Source organism: Eublepharis macularius, chromosome 2, assembly GCF_028583425.1.
Source record: "Eublepharis macularius isolate TG4126 chromosome 2, MPM_Emac_v1.0, whole genome shotgun sequence".
In the NCBI taxonomy this organism is placed as follows: domain Eukaryota; kingdom Metazoa; phylum Chordata; class Lepidosauria; order Squamata; family Eublepharidae; genus Eublepharis; species Eublepharis macularius.
In genome coordinates this window covers 52,887,363-52,912,144 of record NC_072791.1, presented here as the reverse complement: position 1 = coordinate 52,912,144, position 24,782 = coordinate 52,887,363, and the positions used below count along the sequence as shown (strand labels likewise).

Sequence of the window (24,782 nt, the reverse complement as noted above, 5' to 3'; positions counted from 1 at the left end):
AACAAACTAGCTTCCAAATGTTTGTATAGTAATGTGCACACTTTTCCTTGGGGAAAGACCTAGGTAGCGAGTGGAAATTGGAGCCACAAGAAAATTGTAAGGTTCAGGAATGAGCCACGAAGATAATAAGTTGTCAAAAGAGGGGAACAAAATAGAGGGCTACGCTTCTATCATCATGTCCTCTAGCCACTGGAAAGAAGAGGATGACATCTTGCCTCCTGAATCAAAACAAAATAAACTGTACTAGTAAGAGTTGAGTACAAATAAGTTTTTGCAGGCGAGTGCTAAATGGGGGGGGGGGAGAGCGGGGAGGGGGCACGGCAACAAGAAACACTCAGACACAGTGCTGGAGGTAAAGAGGCCACAACTTTATTGAGATTACAGCTCAGGGAGCAAAGGCGCGCATAGGGCACAGATCCGGGCATCGGCTGACCCGCCTGCCAAGCCGATGAACCACCCACCCCCTCAGACCCCTGCTGAGGGGGGGGGAACCATGGGATGACAGCCAGTGGGATGCCAGGTGGGTGTACACCCCTGTGTGGATCATCCCCCGTCACCTGGGAGTGAGGCGGACTGACAGCCCCCGTCTGGGCATGCACCGGCCATTCCTCACTCCCCAGACCCCTTATGGGGATCCCCATAATAGGGAAACTGAGCCTGAGGGCCCTGTTTCCCCCCAAACGGATCGGTGCCCAATGCCCCAATCCGCAGCCTGCTCAGTCCAAAGTTGTGACAAAAGGGAGGGCTGGGTGGGATGCCGCCACAGGCCAAGTGCTGAGGGGTGGGGATCAGCCACTTGACCAGGGGCCCACGCCGGATGTGCCTGGGTGGAGTCACCTGGCCCCTGGACACTCCCCACCCCTCCCCAACATGGCGGCCCCCATGCCGCTTCCCCGCTCGCCTCCCCCCGCATCGCCCGCAACTCAGGCCCCCAGGTGAGTCTGGGAGCAGTTATTTATTGCCTGTAGCCAGTTGCATGGAACAGTATTTTGTTGCATTTGCAGATATTATATTGTACCTCATCTCTAATATGAGCTACTGTATGGGAATTTGCTTTTCTACTTACCTTGATGCCGCTGCAGTTCTAGATAACTTGCTTTATAAAATGAACTATTGTGTTGTAATCAGTGTTCATACAACTGAACAGCTAAAGCGTGCCTAACTTTGACAGCAACATAGTAAGATGTTTCCAAGGAATGAGAAAGCAGGAACAATTACAGAATGGAAATTACTTTTTAATTTAATGGTTTGATAAATCCACTTTATACTTGATTTGATGGTATTGTTGTTGACGTTTGTGTGTTGTGTGCGTGAGTTTGAGAGTTGGCATAGGAGGCAACTATTTTCCAAATGGCCTTAATTTGGTGCTTCTTCTAAATGTAAAAACAAAAGAGTATTGTGGGACCTTAAAGCCTAACTGATTTAGTGTGGCAGTACATCTAATGAAGTGTAATTTAATTCATGAAATTTTCTGATGAATCTGTTAGGCTTTAACTCAAGAATCCTTTTAATTGTTGCTGCAACAGCATAAATTACAATAAGTTATATCCTAATGCATGATAAATAGAGGGTAATTAGCATTGAGGAAACACTTCCATTATCAGAGTGGTAGAAACATACAACCCATTATTGGTTAACATTAAATATAAATGGGATATAAGAAGGTTTAATGGCTTCTGACTATTAGGGACCCATTCATACTATCGGAGTTCAGGGAACATTCTGGGCTTGTTGGTAGCCAGGAGGAGGCAGGAAAGAAGCAGCTGGAGCTAGTGCCACAAGTGAGGAATGTGATGTCCCTTCCTCCGCCCCCATGGCGTCCTCAATCCCTTCTTGTTAAAACCAACCTACAATAGCTAAATTGTAGTATAAACTATATTTCTGACGCATGCAGTTTTAAAGACAATCCTAATATACTCAAGTTATTAAAAATAGCAAGAACACAGATATAAGTGAAGAAAATTAGCTTTTATGTAAATTAGAAAATGACATTAGAACTTTGTTCAAATGGTTAATTCTGTACAATTTACAATGTTATGTACAAACTTTATAGTAAAATACAGTACACTCTTCCTGAGTCTCAATTTTGCAGATGATTTTAAAATTCTTTAACAGAAATACTATAATGTCCAAGTGTTTGGTTTACTTTGGGTAATACTGGCAGGATAAACAAGGTAATGGTTGCCAATAGAAGTCCTAAAATAAGTCATAGTTGTTGAAATTAACAACTAGACTTTGATACTGAAATATGATCCATTCTTTAAAAAGTACAATTTTGCTTTGTTTCTTATGACTCAGCCAACTGCACATAACCTCACTTTTCTCTATAATTAATATGTATATGAATAATTATGGTCTATATGGCAATTTGACCCAAATTGAGAACATGAAAAGAGCATGTCAGATAATAAGATGCCTTATGTAGAGACACTGCATCAAAACTTACCCTCTTCTGAACAAGATATGCAAATATTTGATGTCTGCCTAGCATGATAAATATGGAGGCACACATTTATTGAATAGGTGGGGCTTCATAATCAGTAATAAGGCCACAGTGCTGCAATTCTCTCTCTCTCTCTCTCTCTCACACACACACACACACACACACACACACGCACACAGAGGCTTAACATTGTAAATATAAATCCTCCAAATAACTGCATGTAGCAGCTTTAAAATTTACAAGAACATAAAGCTATCAATAATACTTTAAAACATAGTTGGATTTTAGACAGTAATTTTACTCACACTATGGTCTATGAGAACATGTAATAATTTTTCCCTTAATGATATAATTTGCTAAAGTAGCAGCTAGAACCAATTACAATATTGAAGTAAAGTTAGTGTTCTAAAATGACAATTCAAATGTGATAAACATCAGTATTTTTAACAACTATTGCAGCGTAATAATTAAGACTAAAAGGTAATCTGAATGCATCTGAGGCAATATTCCCTTTGTGCCAACTCAGGTGTCTCCTGGAATGGAAACACTATGCCATGTGTCCCTGCAGTGTTTTCAGTGCAGCTAGTCTAGGAATCCCATTCCCCTAGTGTGGGCCAGGGATTGCCCACTCCCAGTATCCACTCCCTTGCCACCATTTATCTGGACAGCGGGGAGGGGGGAGGTATGGAGAACAGGCTTGGGAGCTCCAAAGAACTTCCTTGTCATGCTGGGAATGATGTCATTCCCTGGCATGACAGGGAATGTAGAAATTTGATAGAAATTGGCCCCCAACACTAGTTCGGGGGATGGTTTTTATCAAATTGACCCCGCACAGGGGCCTTCACTTTCTTGTCATGCTGGGAATGACATCATTCCTGGCATGACAAGGAAGTACTCTGGAGTAAGTAAGTTCCCTCTGTGTGTGCCCTCCATGACCCCCCCCCCTCCCCTGGTTTGGGCCCCAGGGGACTTGACTATTCTAAGCTAGTCAGACATTCTGTGCAATGAGAGAAAGGGAGAATTTTCACATCTGTGATTTAAGAAGCACATTCAACACACTCCACGGGAGCCTATAGTGAACATACATGGAATAATTCTTGATAATTTTGTTCTGGAGCAGCTCTCCTTACTAATCTTTAAACTGCTTTATTTACACGAGAGTTGCTACATCAAAAGCAAGAAATCCAGATGCATGCATGATTCTGGGCACGTGTGTGCTGGCTTGTCATTCACATTATTTCTGTCCCATTCATTTGTGCTAACACTGAAGTGCCATATAAGTTTGCAGTTTTATTAATGTAATACTATTTGAGATTCTGACGTATCTAATTAATTCTGTTGCATTTTACTCATAATGCCATTGTGTGTTTAGAAAGAAACATGGAAAAGTGACAGAGTTTTGTTTTGCTTTCTTTTAAAAAATAGAAGTATACGTCCTGTACAAGCAAGAGGCATCTCTTCTTGACTGTGAACTATGAATGCAAATAGGTACTGCATTGTTAGTTCTAATTTCCACATTGAGTACCCATGGCTTCAAGCACAGTAGAATGCCAACCATCTGATCAGTAAGTACTCATGCGCAAGTGCGTGCAAATACTCCTCTGAAGTGGTGCCATCATGTGCTAGTTTTCAACATGGAAAAGTCAGAAACAAATCTTCCAGTTAATGAGAATAACAAGAAATGAAAAAGGACTTTTTGTAGTGTTATCAAAGTGCTTTAGGGTTTAAAAAGTTTCACAGAAAGTTGGTCTTTAACTGAATACTTGAACTTTTACCAGCAGTCTTTGCATGCTTAGATGCTGTCTTGTCTTTCAGGCTTTCCTGGTTGCCCTTTACGGCTAATTCAAGCCTTGCCTTCATTGGTGGAGAAGAAGCCATTAGTTTTTTAAAGACTGAAGAATACTGTGGACCAATCTGCATCAAATACTGCAAAGCAAACTCATGTAGATTCCTTGCTGAACTTGTGGCTGATCCAAGGGCATTCTCATCCAAAAGAAATGAAATTAGCATAGGTAGAAAGCAAGCCACTAGGTCAGTACCTGTGAGAAATAGTTTGCAAATACTAATTAATGCTACTAATTTCACAAATAGAAGTAGTTCAACCATATTATGATTTTAGCTACTTATAGAGGGCATTATTGTTCTGATAGATCTTTCCAAGGCCAGTCTTGCTTTGATTGTGTGCAAAGGAAAGATCTACACTGCAACACCGTAAGCTAGTCTGAAGAAGCTGACAACTCCAGAAACAAGGAGAAAAAAGTTTTAGATCTTCAAGTTGCATTTGTATTAAGAAGTTGCTTCAATTATAAATACCTTAACCAAGTGCTTTCATCTGTTCCAAAGTAAACAAAAATTATTGGTGCAACCTGAAACTCAAGCAGTTGAACTGAACTGGTTAATCAAAATACACTTTCAGAATATGGGTGTGTTCCTCAATTTACAATCTTAAGGGCTGGATCCAGACTAAATTCCCCATCAGTAGAATCTCTCACACACACACACACCAACCAATTGCAGCCCGTTAATCTCCACAAAATGTTGCTCCTGAGGAATAGGAGCCTCTGAGGAATGACATGAGGGGTGTCTGCAGCAGAAAGGGGAAATTGGTCGAAACTGACAATATTGTTTGGTTCCAACTCTAAAAATATTGTGATATATTTTATGAGTATTGCATAGAATTAAACAGCTGAGCAGGGTTGGGATTACGAATTTATAATTATTTACTCTGACTAAACTGAAGTCTATTGTTAACTGAACAATCAACTAAAAGAAACAACTTGATGTTTCAAAATTAATTTTTCAATTACATTTGATCTACATGAATGTTTTTCTGTATTAAAAACAAGCGCTTCAGCTCTGACCCACAGATCCTCATATGTAGCAACAGATTATATGCAGAATGATCTCCCCCACCTAGCAGATCGTTGCTGATGTCAGTTTTTACAATGTTGATCTATTTTTTTTAGATCAGTGGGAGAGAGTGTAGGAAGGATACATCTCGATCAGTCCTTTCTACTCTTAAAAAAGGTGCTACCAGATATGCTGGCCAACTAAACATTCAGAAATATAGGTGGATGCCCTGCCACGCCCCCAGCATTAAGGAGGGTAAATCTGTAAAGATCTCCTGCTCACTGTATTCAGATCACCCTTGCTGGATTGGGCCACTAAAATTTTGTTCTAAATCCAACAAGACAAAAATGAAGCAGCTCTCTTGTACTGAATCAGACCTTTAGTTTATCAAGATCACCATTTTCTACTCGACTGGCCGTGGCTTTCCAAAGGCTCAGGCACATCACCTACTACCTGATCCTTTTAACTGGAGATGCTGAGATTGAACCTAGGACCTTCTGTATGCAAAGCCAATGCCCTACCACCGAGTCTGGGCCTACCCCAGTCAATTAACATTGATATCAGGAGTACTGAATATACTTTTACAAAAGATGTCTTTCACTGAAATCAGCATAAAGATATATTTTAAATGTATATTTATTTATTTTGCTCTATGAATGGTACTTACGATGCTCCTCCTTGGCAATGGCTATAACAGCAGCCACCACTTTTATCCCTTCCTGAATAACTTGGAGTTCAGCAGAATTCTCAGGTTTAGATTTCTCTGCTTCTTGCAATTTGCCCACAATTGACGGTACTAACGAATGAATGTAAGGATATGAGATCGCTTGGTTTGGATACTGAAAAATGGTAAGAAGCAGTTGGTAGCATTTAAGTTGTACCTAAAAAGAATGAGGAAAATCCAGGTTCACAAAGCAAAGTTAACATTTAAAAATTATATATGAGTGTTTGGGCTAAGGATTTGGCTTCAAGACTTTAATCTGCTATGCATGACCATTAAGACAGAGAGAAGCTGGGTTTTATTTTCCCTGCTACCAAAAAAATCCTCCAGTCCAGACCTGCACTGACTTTCTTGTATATTATAAATGCAGTTTATCAGAAGAAAAAAACCTATGTAATATCAGTAGCAACAAACAAAATGAAAATCCGTTGCTGGATACAGCAGGAATGTGTTCCTTCAGAAGAAGGGAAAAATGCAAATCATCACAAGAACAAGAACAAATCCAGACAATCTTTTTCTTCCACTTATACAAGTACAAGGACTTACTTGCTCAAATAACAGTGTTTTACAAACAACAGGAGCTGCTCCGGAAATACAATTGCTCACATACAAAGCAGCTATCCGGAGTAAACAATATATACAAAATATCAAGCTTTTAATAATTCATATAAAGTGCAAAAAAGTGCTTCAGTGCTAACAGTCAATAACATCAATTAGTCCAATTGTTAACATATCCAACTGGTGGAAAAGTACAAAGACAGTTTAATACACTCTTCGGAATGCACGCAGGCATTCAGTGATATATCAAGAGAATTTTAGGTATCAGTCTCCGCAGCATACGCTTGCAACAATCCACGTTTAAGTTCACATTCAAATAAACATGCCACAGTGTAATATCAATATCCCCCAGTCTCTAGGATGCACCACTATTATCAATAGTACTATGGATGGTAGTCTTTGTAGCGTACCCCTACAGAAATCAACGTGTAGCCTTGTACTTTTCCACCAGTTGGATATGTTAACAATTGGACTAATTGATGTCATTGACTGTTAGCACTGAAGCACTTTTTCACACTTTATATGAATTATTAAACGCTTGATATTTTGTATATATTGTTTACTCCGGATAGCTGTTTTGTATGTGAGCAAATAACAGTGTTAACAAATGTAGAAAAATTGATCTCGGTGCATGATATCTTTAATGACCCATAGCACATCCCTGCTAATTCTTGCCACATGGTTAAAAACTACAAATCAAAAGAATGCTAAGTCAAAATAATACCTTTGAATTCAGTTCAGTGGAACAGCTGAACATATAACGTACATTATATGGACATACAACATAAGCAAATATGTAGTACTTACAACAGGATCTTTTGATTCCAGTGCTAATTTAAACTTCTCAATACAAGACATCTGAAGGCACTCCATGGTAGTTACTTCTTGACTTGCAGACAAAATAAATATTGTAATGGCTGTAAGCAGACTGCCTTCATCCAATTCTTGATGAGGACCATCTACCAATTAAAAAAAAAATCTTTAATTTGTGGTTTGAAGCTGAAGCTTTGAACACATCCTGGATTTTTACATGGAATGCTAACCATGTCATTCTTATGCTAAAGCAGTCAGCAAAACAGCATTGCTTGCTTATACTATAATCATAATGTAAAACTGTATGAGTGACAAGCTCCACTGAAAAAACGTGGTGGGAATAAGGGGACTAAGCTGGAAAAGGAACCAAGCAGAGACAAAAGAGCAGAAGACAGTGGTCATGTCACACAAGCAGATAAAGAACAAGCAGAAGAAGCAGGAGAACACTGATTTTTGCCCAGATGCCTGCCTATTAACAAATCCAGTCTTTTAGGTAGTTGCTAAAGAACTTGTTTTTTGCATTTTGACAATGGGATGGATCCACCAGAAGAGTTCATGGAAGGTGCTAGCAGAGTAGATCTTTTCCTACTTTATTTCTGAAGCAACCTGCTGCTTGTCCTTAAAGTCTTTTCTATGAATGCAAACGGGGGGAGGGAAAAAAGTATTTTTTATCCCTCCTCATATCACTTCTGTGCTGCCTCCCACCCCAACGGCTCATTTTGGTTGCAAGACTCCACCAGTCTTCGGAGAGGACTTTCAGAAAAACGACAAGCTGCTTGGAGGAGCAGAAGGCAGGAAAAGATGCCCTCCGTCAACTTTCTCTGCGGACTCTTCTGCTGGATCCAGTGCAATACAGGAACATGTATTATCATACCACCTCAGTTACCTGAATTCCAAAAATCAAGAACAGTAACCAAAGCACTGCAAAGTAATTCATTCCAAGCAGTTCGGCTCTTCTCTGCCCGAGCCATGGGAGAAGAGAGCACTCCCTTAAGAGCCTGCAATGATGCAGCTACAGTCAAGGATAACTGGCCAGTGGGTAACTTCACAGCAGTTTCTCCAAGGACTCCAATAATCAGGTACAAGATAGTAGGGAGAACAGCAACGCTTCCTGTAGATCAGAATAAAGGCAGGAAATGGATATCAATGTTAAGAAAAGATTTTTATTGGTGACAACTGAATAAAACAGATAAGTCATTGCTGGGAGGCGTTTGATCAATGTGTATGGTGTAATTTCATTACTTAAAGTTTGGAGGAAGAATATAGTTCTTTACTGGATGTGTAAATGAAAATCTCTATTTCTCTGCTGCAAATCTATTTAATTACAGCTGTTATAAATTAAGCACTTACAAATGTTAGAATATTGTAGTAATATAATAAGGTACCAGTATAGACACAGTACTACATTATTAAAAGAATGGGATCTTGCCCGAAGGCTTACAATTTAATAAGCACACATAAAAGGCAGTGGAGGGGGGATAAACAAATGAACAAGAACTATTTCAACTAATAGAGAATTCAACAAAATACTGGCAGCCAACCTGCACATACGCATATGTACACACACATGAAACCTGCTCACAACGCTAGTACAAGTTGTGCAATCTTACACAAGTTTGCAGTTCTAGTGAATAACTTATACAAACAGATCACTAATGTGATTAGTTTTTAAAAATACACTGGCTGTTGGTATATGGTTAGAATCAGCTTTTTCCCCGTTGGTTTAGTATATTAATTTTAAAAACCAAAGACAATACAGAAAATCTTGCCTCAATATATTCTAGAAATATAATAGCAAAAGCCATTTATCTCCCCAACACTGGCTCTTCAGTTCCCCTGTTAAAATACACCACACACAAACATTTATGTAGGGACTGGATACTACCTTCTGGTGAGCAGACTGCAGGAACATCAGACAGGATAGCTAATGCTGCTGATACCAGTCTACTTCCATTTTCTGATAACAACTGAGGATTTCCAGCTGTAATTCCAGGACTACCTGTTATCTTAGGGTTAAGTTGAGGCAACTGCCTAACAAGAATGCATACACACATCTCGAGTGTTGCAAAAACTAAGGACTTTCCAGGAATCAATCCTCCTGTGTCTTTGCCTTCTCCAAACTCTGGCAATGTTTCCTTTTCTTCAGCCCCATCATCAACTAAAAAGGAAAGGAAGGACAAGAATATAGCAATCAGCTGTCCTTTAGTTGATCAAAGTTTATTCCTCAAAGCTTTGTAAACAACAGCTGGCTGTATTTCTGTATAATAAAACAAAATATAATCACCAATCCAACAATAATGATCCATATATAGAAACAAGTTTCTGTCTGCAGATCCCCTACTGCATGAAATGCAGGACAGTGTGCTGGGTAGGAAACAAACATCTCCAATTGGGCACATGGGATTGCTGCATCAAAAATGGTTAAGCTGCGCGTTCGAACCCCACAACTGCCATGAACACAGTAGGTGGCCTTGGGTAAGTCACTCCTTTTTGCCCATGCTCCTTAGCTGTGTTGTTTGGATAATAACAACACTAACTTTGTATTGTTGAAGGCTTTCACGGCCGGAGAACGATGGTTGTTGTGGGTTTTCCGGGCTGTATTGCCGTGGTCTTGGCATTGTAGTTCCTGACGTTTCGCCAGCAGCTGTGGCTGGCATCTTCAGAGGTGTAGCACCAAAAGACAGAGATCTCTGTGACACTGAGAGATCTCTGTCTTTTGGTGCTACACCTCTGAAGATGCCAGCCACAGCTGCTGGCGAAACCTCAGGAACTACAATGCCAAGACCACGGCTATACAGCCTGGAAAACCCACAACAACCAACACTAACTTTGTTTGCTACTCTGAGTGGAGCATAACATATTTAGAAGAGCAATATATAAGCACAGATGTTGTTACCACCACCACTGAATGAATGATCCAGTACCATCAAAACTGACCACATATGTTCAGTGAAGAAATCTTTGCATGTGACTCTGAAGAAAAATTGTAACATTAGCCCTTGGCTGCCCTCACAAAGCATATACACAGTATTCCACACTCTGCAACCATTAGGATTAAAGCTTGGGCATAAATGCAGTGGTGATTTCTATGGGCAAAAGGAATTTCCATCTGTGGAGTGCAATTTCCCCACCTCCCCACTCCCTTTGCAATCTAAAATGTCCCCCCTCAGCTGCTGCTGAGAGATAGGCAATCCCCCCCCCCCCCCCAGAACACAATGAGGTAGGAGTTGGAAGTCTCTAATGAGACCTCCCTTTCTGTTCATGGAAATATATTGCTGGATCCAAGACTTGGCGTGTGTGTGTGTGTGTGTGTTTTAGGTAGACTTTGCAAGCTACCTATATGAAATACACATAGATTTAATAATATCGTTTTTCTAAATAAATATTTATAATAATGCACCCAGTTGGTCTGCTCAGCATGAAAGCTAAGAATTGGTTTTTTAAAAAAAGCTCCTTTGGTTTGATAAGAGTTGGAGGTAAGGGATTAATTTACTAATATGTACCTTAGGCATTTTGCTTATGTATCTGTTATAAGGCATACAATTGCAGAAAGTAATTTAACTTGTTTACTTCCCATAAACTAAAAGTAAAAGATCTAAAAAAGGATCTTTTTGCACAACACCTGTCACATATACCATGAAGCTATTTTCTAATTCATTTATGAGTACCATATAATTAATATTATGTATATGTGTGTACACTTGTGGATGTATGTATTACACAATCCCCGATTCACTCTAGCTATATGTACAGTAAAAACCCAGAGTGCTTTTAGATAAGTTTAATGGTTATGCTATCTCCCAAGAAATCCTGGCAATTGTAAATGTGAATATACAACAACAACAACAACAACAACAGGACAACTTAATGCCCACTCAGAGCGGTTTACAAAGTATGCTATTATTACCCCACAACAATCACCCCGTGAGGTGGGTGGGGCTGAGAGAGCTCCAGAGAACTGTGACTCGCCCAAGGTCACCCAGCTGGCTTCAAGTGGAGGAGTGGGGAATCAAACCCGGCTCTCCAGATTAGAGTCCCGTGCTCTTAACCACTACACCAAAGTTCCCTGTTAGACAGCCCTAGCTCCTTTACAAAATTAGAGTTTCTAAAGTTCTTGGGAGGGCAGAAGCAGAAGTTAAACCATTCTGATCTGCAACATAAACATGCCTTTGATTTAAACAATCTGATTCATTCTAGAAAATACATACTATACATAATAACTGCCGTGACCTGGATAGCCCAGACAAGCCTGATCTTGTCAGATCTTGGAAGATAAGCAGTATCTGCTTTGGTTAGTAACTGGATGGAAGACTGCCAACAAAGACCAGGGCTGTCGAGGCAGGCAATGGCAAACCACCTCTGTTAGTCTCTTGCTATGAAAATCCCACCAGGCGTCACCCTATGTCACTACGACTTGATGGCACTCTATACCAGGAAAAAGAGAGATGGCTTACTTACCATCACCACAATGCCCCCCATCACTTCCCCCAGAGAAAAGTTACACTCTAATACAGCAGGAGGAATATGGAAATTAATATGGAGTACAGATTCAAAATTGTATTAATACTATGCAAATGGCAATGAAAACATTTCTCTCCCCATACAATAAGCCACTTTCATAGTTAATTGGAAATTATTATCATGGTAAACTATACCTTCTGCACTTCTCCGTTTTTCCTTGATATGTTCCTGAGCTGCAAAAAGAATCTGCCGAACAACTTCTAGAGCAGCAAGTTGAATGTCAGGGGACTCTCTGGTCAGTGTAAGTCGATGCAAAACATTCAGCAGCTCAACACTCAGTTCCTATTGAAAGAGATACGGGCAAGGCTTTTTCCACTAACACTTATGTTCCATTTCAACCTCACAGTATCTTTGTGAAGTTAAGTCACATTATTTTGATTCATGACTAGGGATGCGTGCCTTGGGATTCGGGTTCAGTTTAAATACCCAAATTGAGCCTGATACGGGTAGATTCGGTATTCCCAAATCGGGGCCAACATGCTGGCCCCGTTTCAGAAATACTGAAGCCGAGCAACCCGAAGTGATTCAGGTCGCTTCGAGTTGCTTTGGGTCAACCGGGAGCACTTTGCTGCCTGTTTGCACATGCAACGAAAACAAGAGAAGCACCCCTAGTAACAGCAAGCAGAATATGCAGTGGAAACCCACAGCTAAGGGATTTAAAGAAACACATACTGTATATAAAGAAATCTTTTCTGTTTATAAACCATATAAAGTGACACAGTGCAATTAAATAGCTTAGTACAAAAACAGATTCTCAGACAGTACATAGGTTATCATTGACAAGTAAAGGCAAACGGCCAAATAGTACGCAGTAAATAAGTACAGATATTATTATTCTTATCACATTCAGCAGAATTAGTCCTTCATAGGTGTGAGGAAACCGGAACGGTAAGAAACAATAACATCCAAAGTGGTATGTCTATTTCTTAATAAAGAAGAAAATTATCTTGGTATTTTTCTTTTATGTCTTTGTCTTTTTGCAGATGAACGTGAACTGAGATAGCAAGCTATCAAGGACCATTTGACCCCTGATGAAGTGTTCTTCTTGGAAACAAGCATCTTTGATGACCGGTTCTTTGTTGGGTCTACGGGCTGCTGTTACTGTTTTAAAATTATTGTTGTTGGGGTTTCATTTTCCAGTTGTTGTTGGTGGGGCTGCTGTTACTGTTTTAAAGTTATTGTTTTTAGGGTCCCAGTTTCCAGTGTTGGGGGGGGGCTGCTGTTACTGTTTTGAAGTTAATTGTTGTTGGGATGCTGTGTGACACCCACCCTGTGCATAAGTGCCCCTGGGAAGAGAAATTTAAAAAGTTCTCATCATAGGGAATAATGGAGAGTGGCTGGCCAGCCAGTTCTGGGAGTGATGGAGGATTTTGGGGTGCGTGTCTTTGCTTCTGTTTTGCTTTCCCAGGGATGAACTTGCATCAGAGGCGCATGCCTGTGCTGTGTGGCACCCACCCTGTGCATAAGTGCCTCTGGGAGCAAAGTCTGAAAAGTTCTCGTCATAGGGAAGAATGAAGAGTGGCTGGCCAGCCAGCTCTGGGGGTGATGGAGGATTTGGGGGGGGTGTCTTTGCTTCTTTTGGGGGGTGGATTGTGAGTAGGACTGTGACTACGGCCACTGGCAGCCACAATCCATGTGTTTCTGCTGTGTGGGAGTTTTCCCCACAGTAGAAATATGGTGTGGGATGGAAACCACCTTTGGGGGGGGCATAAAATGGCTCCCCCAGTCTCCCGGAAAGCCAGGAGCATGTTCCTCATTGAAAATAATGGCTGAATCCTTCCTAATCATACCCGAAGTGAACTGAATTGCTTGATTCCAAATCTTTTTCCCAATTCAGGTAAACTGAATCACCCTAGCACTGCACACCCCTATTCATGACTAAATGAGTTCAAGTCTCCAGCATACCATCTGCTATGCCACTTCACTTTTAAATTAAACAGCTATCTTTTTTAAAAAAATAAATTTTATTAAGAATTTTTAGAACCAGAAGATAAAAACTAACAAAAAAAATTTAAAAAGAAAAGATAGTAATACAACGCAGAACGTAAAAAAAAAGAAAAATATAAAGAAGTGATTTTCGATTTTCTCTATGACAAACGTAAGTAAAACCACAAGCTTAACACTTACAAAATTAAAAAAGAAGGCTATCTTTTACTATTACACAATTCCGCCCCCATCACTGGATCCACAAATCATCAGTTCACTTTTTCCTATTTCATGCAAAAGGTCAATAAGGGTTTCCAGTTAGCAATAAACGCATGTAATGTCTTCTCTCCATTCAAAGAAGTAAGTTTAGTAATCTCTGCAAGTTCCATTATCTTTATCAACCATCCCTCTGCTGTGGATAATGTTGAACTTTTCCATGTTGGGATGTAAAATAATCTTGCAGCCATTGTCATATATAAAAATAAAGTTCCATGACTTTTTTTCTAGCTGTCTATCCATTAGTATCAAAAGAAAAACCTTTGGTTTCATTTGAACATTAGACTTTAAAATTGTCTGGATTAATTAATGTAACTGTAACCAAAAAAAAATTGGTTTTATTACACATCTAAATTAAACAGCTTTCTAACTGTGGGTAAAACTGCTCAACTGCTTAGAAACACATCAGCAACTATCAATAAAGTTTCTCATCCCTGGTTAGAAGGTTTTGCACCAGATAAAGTCAGACAAAGCTTATGTAGTTTGTTTTAAATCCCAAATGGATGGCAAACCAGAAAACAAAAGTATCTTACAGTGTTTCTAAACTAAGGCCTCAGATTATATTTATTGTTCCCAATAATGGTCTGAAAGCATATGGCAAAACTCTGCTGATGAAGCTGAACAGGTTTGGCCCACACGCTCAAAATGCAGACATCAAAAGGCCTCCTAAGCACAGAGTGAAGCTTTTGGCAAAATGCCGTAATTCTTATCTCCCACAGAAATCGCCCAAATACATGTAACTGGATACATCACCTCCATCTCCCTTCTTTCTCTCTATTTTAGATTGTAAGCTTCTCAGGGCTCCATCTCCCTTCTTTCTCTCTATTTTAGATTGTAAGCTTCTCAGGGCTATGCAAAGTATCATAAAACTGAGGACCCCAAATAAAATGATAAATCAGTGCCACAGCCAAAAGGACTGCTTCTCATGACACAACCATCACAGCCGGGGCATAACAGTGTTCCACACAGTAAGATGCATTGTATGTAGCTAGCAGATATTATGTGCAGAAACTCTCTTTCCCAATATTCCTGGACCAATTTATGTAGAAAGCTAGTGCGTGAAGCAGTGCTCCCTACCTGGGACAGCTGTATCAAAGAAGCAGTTTCAAATGACCTCCACGTTACGGCTGTATAATCAGACATCAAGATGGGAATAATGGAGGAGGAGGTGCCATCCTTGGCCAGTTGGACAAAAGCTATTACCTTAACAAACTTATTACTGCTACCATACTTAAGATCCCCAAATCCGATTGCTACCTGATCACTACCAATCTTGGACCTTGGCCAAGGGACATCAAGAAGTGCCTGGAGTGCGTGAAGACAAGCAGTAATGTTTTCCATCGCAGCATCTGACCGAGGAGAACAAAGGAATTCCACACTGATTCCTATAGGAGGTAGGAGAAAGTGCCATTATTATAAATACTAATTTTATGGGAAAAGGTAGAATTAAATGATTATTACCAGCTACCAGCTGGTATGATTAATACCGCAGACAAGTAACTACTGTGGCTTCCCCCGGTAATTACTAGCAAAAAAAGAGCGAGAGAAAAAAGTCCCGCCCAGGGGAGAGTAATAATAGTTGATAGTCAGAAAGACCAAAGAATCATATATAGAGATATATAAAGATGGAAGTCCCAAGAAGATGCCCATAGGCCATCTTCCCCTTGTTGCATTTCCATCTTCTCCGTACCTCTAGCTAAAAAGACAAGAAAAGACGCAACCATTTAAAGTGACATAACCTCAGAGACTTACTTGGTTATTATTTGCATTTAAACCCCTAGAACTTCAAGAGTGGGACTCTTGTTTGTTGATTATATTTATGAATTGATAGACAGTCAGTTGCAAACATATTTATTACTATTGTTATAATTATACACTGTTAAAGGAAATAAGCTTGTCACTTACACATTGAACATTGTATTGTTAGTGTATGATTTAATTCTATATATGATTCTTTGGTCTTTCTGACTATCAACTATTATTACTCTCCCCTGGGCGGGACTTTTTTTCTCTCGCTCTTTTTTTGCTGGTATGATTAATACCAGCTGCCAAGTTACAACAGGAACATATGCAAATAAAGTGACGGCAGTAGACCATACATTCCAAAATACGGGTTTGCAGTCTTGCTGCCACTGTGAATTGACAAACCTAGGCAAAGATACAACAGTGGGCTAATAATTTCATCATAATATTCTGCAATAATCCAGTACAACAAAAGTTCTTGTATGATGTGATATTCAGCATTTTGACATATTCAAAACAGCCAAGACCAATTTCCAGGGGCACTTGGCAAAGATTACCTTTGAAATCAAGAAAAGGTCAGGCACTAACCTAAAACAAGATGAAATCTGTCAGTATTCACATCCTCAGGTGATTTTATAGCAGCCCTTGACATAGAATCTTGACACATAGTAGTTGGAGTGACAGGCCGCGAGAGATTGGTTAAACCTTCATCAGAATCACCTACAAGGAAACCTGTGCTGGTAAGCCACAATGCTGTAGCATGGAGAATAGGAGCCCAGGAGTTTTGATAGTGTGGTCTCGAATTTTCCATTGTCTCGGCAGTATAAAAAGCACCACCTACAAGAAGAAAGCCATAAATATCTGGCATTTACCAAACAGCCTAAAACCACTTTGTATTTATTACTAAAATCATGTGTGCTTAATGTTAAAGCTCTAAGAGTCTGAAAAATTATTTGTTACAACTATTCAAAGCAAAATCCAATAATGTGTAATCTGAAAAGTATGTTCCAATTTAAGTATCTGCAAAAATAAATAAGTAAATCATAAACTAGCATCGTACTACATAATAGTTTCAAAATGCAGTACTCAGGTTCTAGAAACAAAGAGCTGAAAGAAATCCAAAGAGTCCTCTAGTCAATCCTCTGCACAGTGACAGAAATTCACAGCTACCTCCCTCCCTACTCTCCCCCCAGTGACCCCTGCTCTATGCACAGAGGAAGGCAAAAAACCTCCAGGATCCCCAGCCAATCAGGTTAGATGAAAATTCCTTCCTGACCCCAATGTGGGGGTCATTACTCAGGGCATATAAGAAAAAGCCACAAGAACCTAGCACCAAGTTCATCCCTTCATGCCCACCCTAGCCCAATTTACCTACATTCATATTGAGTCACAAAATCATCATTTCTGTCAGGTGACTATCTAGCCTCTTCTCAAAAACCTCCAAAGGAGAACCCACTACCTCCCGAGGAAGCCTGTTCCACTGAGGAACTGCTCTGACTGTCAGGAAGTTCTTCCTAATGTTTAGCTGAGAATTCTTTTGCTTTAATTTGAATCCATTGTTTCTGGTCTGGTTCTAGGAGGTGTCTGACTCAGTGTGTTCTTGCTAGGTGCTTCCTGGAGAAACTTTATAGATCGGTTTGCTTTCCTACCTTCAGCAGGAAGCTGAGGGGCATATTCTGGAGGCAAAGTTAAGAGGGCAGAATCCTGGAGGGCTGCAAGCCAGAGTTTGCTCAGATTTCCCAGGTCCATTTGGACTAGCTCTAACAGTTCATCTGCTGACGATGCTTGATTTCTATCGCTCTCATCTGTGGTGTTTATGACCAAAGGAGACCTTTTCACATCACTTTGTTTTTTCTGTCTTTGAACTGCAACTATGTAAACCTGTTAGAAGAGCAAAAATGTAAGAAAAATCTTATTGCTAGGTCATTGGAACAGAATTTGAGAAAATCAAATAAAGTACTAGCTATAACTCAACTCCCCTGTAGTATAAAAACATTTAAAAGAACTTCCTCTTCAAGTCCTGGTCAGTTTCATTATTTAGGAGGTTAGATTCATATTTACTGTGCCCAGAAACTGGTCAGTTTCATTATTTAGGAGGTTAGATTTATATTTACTGTGCCCAGAAACTTGTCATAATCTTATTTTTCTAGTACATTATTTTACCCTTCTTCCAAAGAGCTCTATGGTATATGCTGTTCTCCCTTCCTAATTTAATCTTTATGCAGTTCTCTCTTCCTAATTTAATTTAAACTGCTCTCAGACAGAAGATGTCATTAATCCAACTTTTTCTCGCCCCTTTTCCATCATGACATTTGTCTACTGAAGAATTTCTCCTTCCCTACTGAAAGCAAAAGCATCTTGAGGAAGCAATTTTCAGCAGAAGAAACAGAGTGGATTAAGAAGCTCCACTTTCCCTCTGTGTGGATCTTCTACAAACAGCAGATCAGTGGCTGTTCTGTATTTTTTTTTAAATCACGGAACTAAAAGTAGCGTGTAATTTTGCCCAGACTGAGGCAGTTTTTGCCAGCAATTGGGAGGTAAAAGAGCAAGAAAAGCAGACAGTGTCAGAGAGGATAAGGCAAGGTAACAGTAAGACCAGTTATCACTCAGAAAGGAAAGGTGCTGAAGAGCTAGGAGGTAGTTCTTTAACCTCAAATCACTACCCTCCAACCACAAACCTCTGTAGTACAAATCATGCCTTAGCGTGCTCTACTTACCTACATGTAAAAAACTGTAAATTCATTTTTACATCAGGTGTAAATACTGAGATCTGCTAAAACCACTGCAATAACATGTTTTTACTAGCCCAAGTTTACATCAAATCATGGGGCTTAATTATCCAGATATAGATATCTACTTTAAAGCAACACTTCTAGCTAATATCATACTAATGTTACAAGTTGGTGACAAAATAGACTGGATAAAAAAATCTTACAATCTCTTCATCATCCTCTATCCATCCAAAAGCTGATCTGGAGCAAACCTAACTCCCGTCCTTCGACGATGGATCTAAATATATTTTTAAACTCCATTCAGAAACCAGCTAACACCTAAGATATCCATGAATGCCTCATTCTTGGCTCAAGAACGGTTCCCCCTGGTATGAGTAAAATCTGGAGGCAACACAAGACAACATGATTGATAGACATTGCCACAAAAAATGGAATCCTAGAAAAGACAGAGCTGGAAAGGAAAGTCCAATGGAAAATCCCATGGTATTACTACCTGCAACTTAAACACATGACCACGCAGATAAAGATAGCGGAAATACTGGAAGAGACTGAAACAGAATTAGAACTACTAACCAAATCAAAACATACTTGTAAAAACTTAATCTCAAAATTATATAGAATACTATAAATACCAATAAAACCAAACCCTTAAGCTGCCAAACAAAATGGCAACAAGGCGGTGGAATTCCTATATCAAAGGATCAATGGGAAGCAATCTGGCCCTCAAGTCTCTTAAATTCCCCAATGATCAACACTAAATTACAGTCTTATAAATTAATAATGCACTGGTATTGTACCTCCAAAAAGATGGCAGTAATATCTTCAGCAAAATCTCCCCTATGCAGGAAAAGTGTGGAGAGAGAGGCATATACGCCCACTGCTGGTGGAAATGTAAAAACTTCTGGAGAGATATTCTTGAACATATAGAATATATAACTGGATATACAAATCCATTGAGACGTGAACTAATCTTCCTAAACCGATGGCAAAATACTAAAATTCTAAAAATCAGACGAGACCTAATAACTTTCTTAGTGGCAGCCAAAAGAGCAATAGCCTTAAGATGGAAATCACCAAAAGCTCCCACACTGAAAAACTGGTATTCAAATGTTTGGGATCATTACATTATTGGAAAAAAATCACAGATGGTATTCAACAAGCTTATCTATTTCCCAGAACTACAGGATTTACCAAAAATGGCCCCCCCTTCTTTGAATACATCACCAAAAATGATGTACAACCAACTAATCAATCTTATCAGTCACTCTTAATCTTATAACTCTAGACAACTGAATTCATTCTACTCATGTTCTTGAAAACTCAATTAAAACCATCAATCCACAAGGCTTAACTGAAAACAGAAAGAACATTATAATACAACGGACAACTAAAGAGATATGTAGCAATACTAACAATATCATTGTGCTCTAATATGACTGATTTTATTGTTATATCTGTTACTGTTAAATTGATAAATAAAGGATTAAAAAATCATGAGGCATCTTCCAATTGTGCATTGTGGAAATAAATTTGCCCCTTAAAAAGTCTCTAGGGGCCAAATTTGAAAAACAATGTTTAAGAATTGTTATCATATAGTATATAGGGGAAAGGGTTCTACATCAGCTGATACAAAAGAAAACAAATACAATTAAGCTTAATTACTCAGTAGTACTGCCAAGATCCTTGCTATAAATTGCATTGGCAAAAAACAAAAAAAAATCCTCCTCATTCTAATGCACTACAGTAGGGTTCTGTGCCAAACCTAAAGGAAGAGGCCATCGGGCTAAAATCCATGATACATAGCCCAGCTAACAAAATTCCAAGAAAGGCTGATGCTATTTTTCAGATTTACTGTGGTTAGTCACAAATTCAATTCCACAGCACTACAGCAAACATTAAAAAGTACCTCTGCCCAAGCTTTTAGCACAGCTAGTATTTCCATAGTCGAAGTCCCTTCATTGTACAGTTGATTTTGTGCTTCTTTTCCAATCTGTATTTTGTTCAAGGACATCACGAGCAACTGATGGACCCTCTGAAGGTCATTAAGGTCACTTACTACACCACTTGCTATCCATGCACTGCAAACCTGCAAACAATCATGAACACTGTTACCTTAGAAATGCTGGAAACAGTATTCTCAAGACAGGCAGACAGACCAAAAAATAGTTTGTATTTTATAACTCCGTAAGGCAAGGTTTTATTTATTTATTTCTGTCATTTATATTTCGCCTTTCTCATTGAGACTCAAGGTGGATGTGAAATTACCACAGTCAGTATCAAGGATAGTTCAATAAACAATGTCATAGGGTAAATAAATGCAAGTTTACAAAGACATAACATTAGCAAAAATCCAGTAAGAGTTGAAGAAATGCTGAAACAGAGCATAAGCAATTCTAGGACTGACATTAGACAACCTAGAACTACCCAATAGGATCATACTTAAAGTAACAGGTAGTACATAGATAGGAGCACATACTTAAAGCAACAGAATGTGGAAGCACACTTGGGCACAAAGACAGCTCCTTCTCTGTAACCAGATGATTCCTGATAGTCAGGTTTAATGCTTGAAAGTGTGGTAGTTTCAAATAGGCAACATAAATAAAATCTCTGTATATTCTACCAACTTTTACTCTGGATTGCTCAAGACTATGAAGGATTTGAAAACTTGCCTGACATGCTTTTGCTGTTACATCAGGAGGAGTTTCTGGGGCAAAAGCTGGTCTTAGTGCAGCACCAACCTGAAGAGAAAAAAGGAGCATTTATAAAATGATTAACAGTGCAATCCTAAGAAGAGTTACTCCAGTCTAAGCTCATTGATTTCAATGGGCTTAGACTGGAGTAACTCTTCTTAGAACCTTTACAAATATCTACAATCTACCAATATCATGGCCTTGAGAGATGAAAGGTTAGATATCATGCATCAAGTAATAACAAATTACATTTTTTGCTGCTTAAATAAAACCACCTCTAGAAAAGAATAATGCAGCCAGTCTCTCCCCAAGGAGACTCGTCTGTCTGTTTCTATTGCCATCTTCCACCAGTGCATCTTTGTTTCGTTTGTGTCCTCTCAGTAATCTTTCCTTTCTGCCTAAAGTTTTAATAGCTGTTTTTATGTTTTTGTATGTATTTTAGCTCTGGTTTTAAATCTTTTAATTATGTGTTTTTGTTGGCTTTAAAGGTTTTTAAGATATGATTTTTAATGAATGTTTTTAAACTGTAAGCCATCTTCATGGCTCTGCTGAAGGCAGACAAGGTGTAAGTCCTATAAACCAACCAACCAACCAACCAACCCCTGGCATATAACTTGCCCTTCCAGGATAAAATGATAGAAAAAGATGTTGCAGAGAAACTCCGGGCTTTCCTGGATAAATCATCTGCCCCAGACCCCTTTCAGTCTGGTTTCAAGCCAGGCAATGGCACGAAGATACCTAATGGTTTATTTCCATCTAATTGTAGATAAAGGTGATTCTTCTACCTAATCTTATTAGACTTATCCATAGAAGTAGGGATTAAGGGATGTGTTTTGGATTGGATTGGATTGGATTGGCAGGAGTCAAAAAGCTGCTGTTGAGACCAGTTTTCATTTGCAAGAGAGCTGCCTTTTGGGGTTCCATAAAGCTCTATCTTGCCCTTTTCAAATTTCATGTAAAGGCTTTAGGGAAAATCATTTAAAGCTGAGGAATACTGTGTCATTAGTAGGCTGATAACACCCAGCTCTATATTATTTTTTATCTACCTAATGATGCTGTAGAGACTCTGAACCAAGACCTGATGGCTTTAGTTAAATGGCTAAGAGTAAATAAGCTGAAACTGAATCCTGACAAAACAGAAGTAATCTTGGTTGAGAAGGTTGAGGTCCTAATGGACATGATGCTCCCCACTTTTGATGGAGTCGAGTTGACTCTTGCTGATTCAGTTAAGAGCCTAGGGTTGACACTTGATCCACCTTTATTGCTGGAGAAGCAAGCTGATGCAGCTGCAAAACAGGCACCCTACAAACTCCACTTAGCTTGAAAGCTGGTCTCCTACCTCAGCTCTGCAAACCTGGTCACATGGATCCATGCTATGCTTTACCTTGAGGCTAACCTACTAGAATGTACTGTACATGGGTCTGCCCTTAAAGACAACTTGGAAACTACACTTAGAACAGAATGCTGGGGCCTGGCTACTATCAGGCACCAAGTGGAATCTGCATATCCCTTTCTGCAGACATTTCATGGATTGCCAATCAGTTACAGGGTTCAAATCGACAAAGATGCTGTAGCATAGAGGTTAGGTTGTGAATCAGCACTCTGCCGGTTTGAATCCCACTACTGCAATGAGATCAGTAGTTAGCCTTGAGTAAGCCACTCCACTCAGCCCCACCTCCCCAGCTGTATTGTGGGGGTAATGATAACACTGACTTTGTTTACAACTCTAAGAGGGGCACTGATCTGTCTAGAAGAGCAGTATATAAGCACAGTTGTTATTAGAAGGTGCTATCATCCTCAAAGCCCTTAAAAGCACTGAATCTACATACTAAGTTATGATGCGACAGCACCGATCATGTGACCAAAGCCTTCTGCAGGTGTAGGGTTGCCAATTCCCCACTGGGGGGGCGGGGGATACCCCGCTCCCACCCTCCACTTACCCGGCTGGCGGGGGGAGGCATGGTCTTCATGGGGTGCACTCCCAGGTGGCAAAGCGCACTCCCTTGGGCCTGATCTGGCCTGGATCAGGCCTGAATCGGCCTGGAACGGGCTGCTGTGAAGCATGGGAGCACTCCTGTATGGTGCAGCAACCTGTTCCAGACCGACCCTGGCTGATTTGGGTCCAATCTGGGCTGATTTAGGCCTGAATCAGGCCATTGCGGAGTGCATAATTACTCCCACACTCAACAGCAGCCTGTTCCAGGCCAACTTGGGCCTGAATTGGGCCACTGTGGAGCATGGGAGCTCTCTTGCGCTCTGCAGTGGCCCGATCTAGGCCAAATCCAGCCCAATTTGGCCCCCTGTAGAGAGCAGGAGCGCTCCCGGGGATGGCCGCGCCCTGTGCGATGACATCACTTCCCGGAAGTGATGTCGTCGCATGGGCCCGGGAGCACGCATGCAAGAAAAAGAACATAAGATAGGTGCTGGGTCACCTGCCTCCTGCTGAGAGGACAGGGGGACCTGGCAACCTTAAGCAGGTGCCACCCTGCAAACTTGTAAAATCAGCAATTGCTTGTTCACATGCATTCTCTGTGATGGCTCCTATATTTTGGAATGGTCTGCCTGAAGCTATTAGGAAGACCCCCAAGCTTCTATTGTTTTGCAGAATGAGCAAAACAGAAGTATTCTTAAGGGCATTCTTGTAGAGGGAGCAAAACTACAGAATAATTGTTCTGCTCAGGTGACTTATTAGAGATAAAGTCCTTCCTACACTGGCTGTCTTGTTACCATAAGCAGATAAATTTGCATTTATTGTTCAGGGTTTTTCCTATTCTATAATCCAGGCTCAACTGCCATTGTCTTACTAGGAATCTTTGTTGTTAGATCCAAATGTTATTTTGTAATCTGCTTACTGATTGAAAAGTTTTTTTTAATCATACTTGTAATCTGCCTTGGGTTTCAGTGGGAAAAGCAGACTATAAATGGAAATAAATAAATAAATGCATAGAATATTTATAAGGTTAGATGAAATCTTACTAACTAAATTCTATGAGCTTGCATCCTGTCAAAAGTTATCAGAGGTGGTAGGATTTCTGCCCTCAGAAATTTTCTGGAAATTTTCTCCTCCCACTGCAGCCCAAAATGCTGCCAGAAATGCTGCTTCTGGGGGATGTGGTACCCCCAGGAACAGCATGAGCAAGGAACTGGAAAAAACCACCCACCCCCCTTTGGACTTTTGGATCTGTTCCATGTTATTCAGCCCATTGGCTTGGATCTAGAAAATTGTTGGAGAAGCAATTCCTGCACTCCATACCAGGTCTTCACAATGCATCCCATCCATTGGCTTTAGGGAGCCACAAAGGGCTGCAGCAAAAAGAAGGCCACAAAGATCTGCTGTGCTGCAGAGAACTCATAGTTCTCTTGATCTAGGCCAATATCTTCCAAAATTGCTTTATTTTAGGCAAATCCATACAATTTTTTTATATGTTAATAGCACCCTTTCTGTAAACTCTGTTCAGTCTGGGCAGAGTACAATAGTAGTCACGTCGTATTTTATAGCAATGCTTAAA

General features: G+C 40.0%; 1 protein-coding gene across 1 annotated transcript in view; it reads right to left on the bottom strand.

Annotated features, from left to right (window-relative positions):
• Positions 1–1,949: 1,949 nt before the first annotated feature.
• The window catches only part of HEATR5A (HEAT repeat containing 5A), an 81,982-nt gene continuing 59,149 nt past the window's right edge, over positions 1,950–24,782 (bottom strand). Inside the window, exons 25-35 of the mRNA XM_054971822.1 lie at positions 21,253–21,321; positions 20,490–20,669; positions 17,501–17,732; positions 16,440–16,688; positions 15,366–15,493; positions 12,041–12,188; positions 9,271–9,543; positions 8,272–8,496; positions 7,380–7,531; positions 5,961–6,174; positions 1,950–4,482 (exon numbers count right to left, since the gene is read on the bottom strand). Of these exons, the coding sequence (XP_054827797.1) occupies positions 4,178–4,482; positions 5,961–6,174; positions 7,380–7,531; positions 8,272–8,496; positions 9,271–9,543; positions 12,041–12,188; positions 15,366–15,493; positions 16,440–16,688; positions 17,501–17,732; positions 20,490–20,669; positions 21,253–21,321 (2,175 nt within the window). The 3' untranslated portion in view covers positions 1,950–4,177. The remainder of the gene's footprint in view (positions 4,483–5,960; positions 6,175–7,379; positions 7,532–8,271; positions 8,497–9,270; positions 9,544–12,040; positions 12,189–15,365; positions 15,494–16,439; positions 16,689–17,500; positions 17,733–20,489; positions 20,670–21,252; positions 21,322–24,782) is intronic.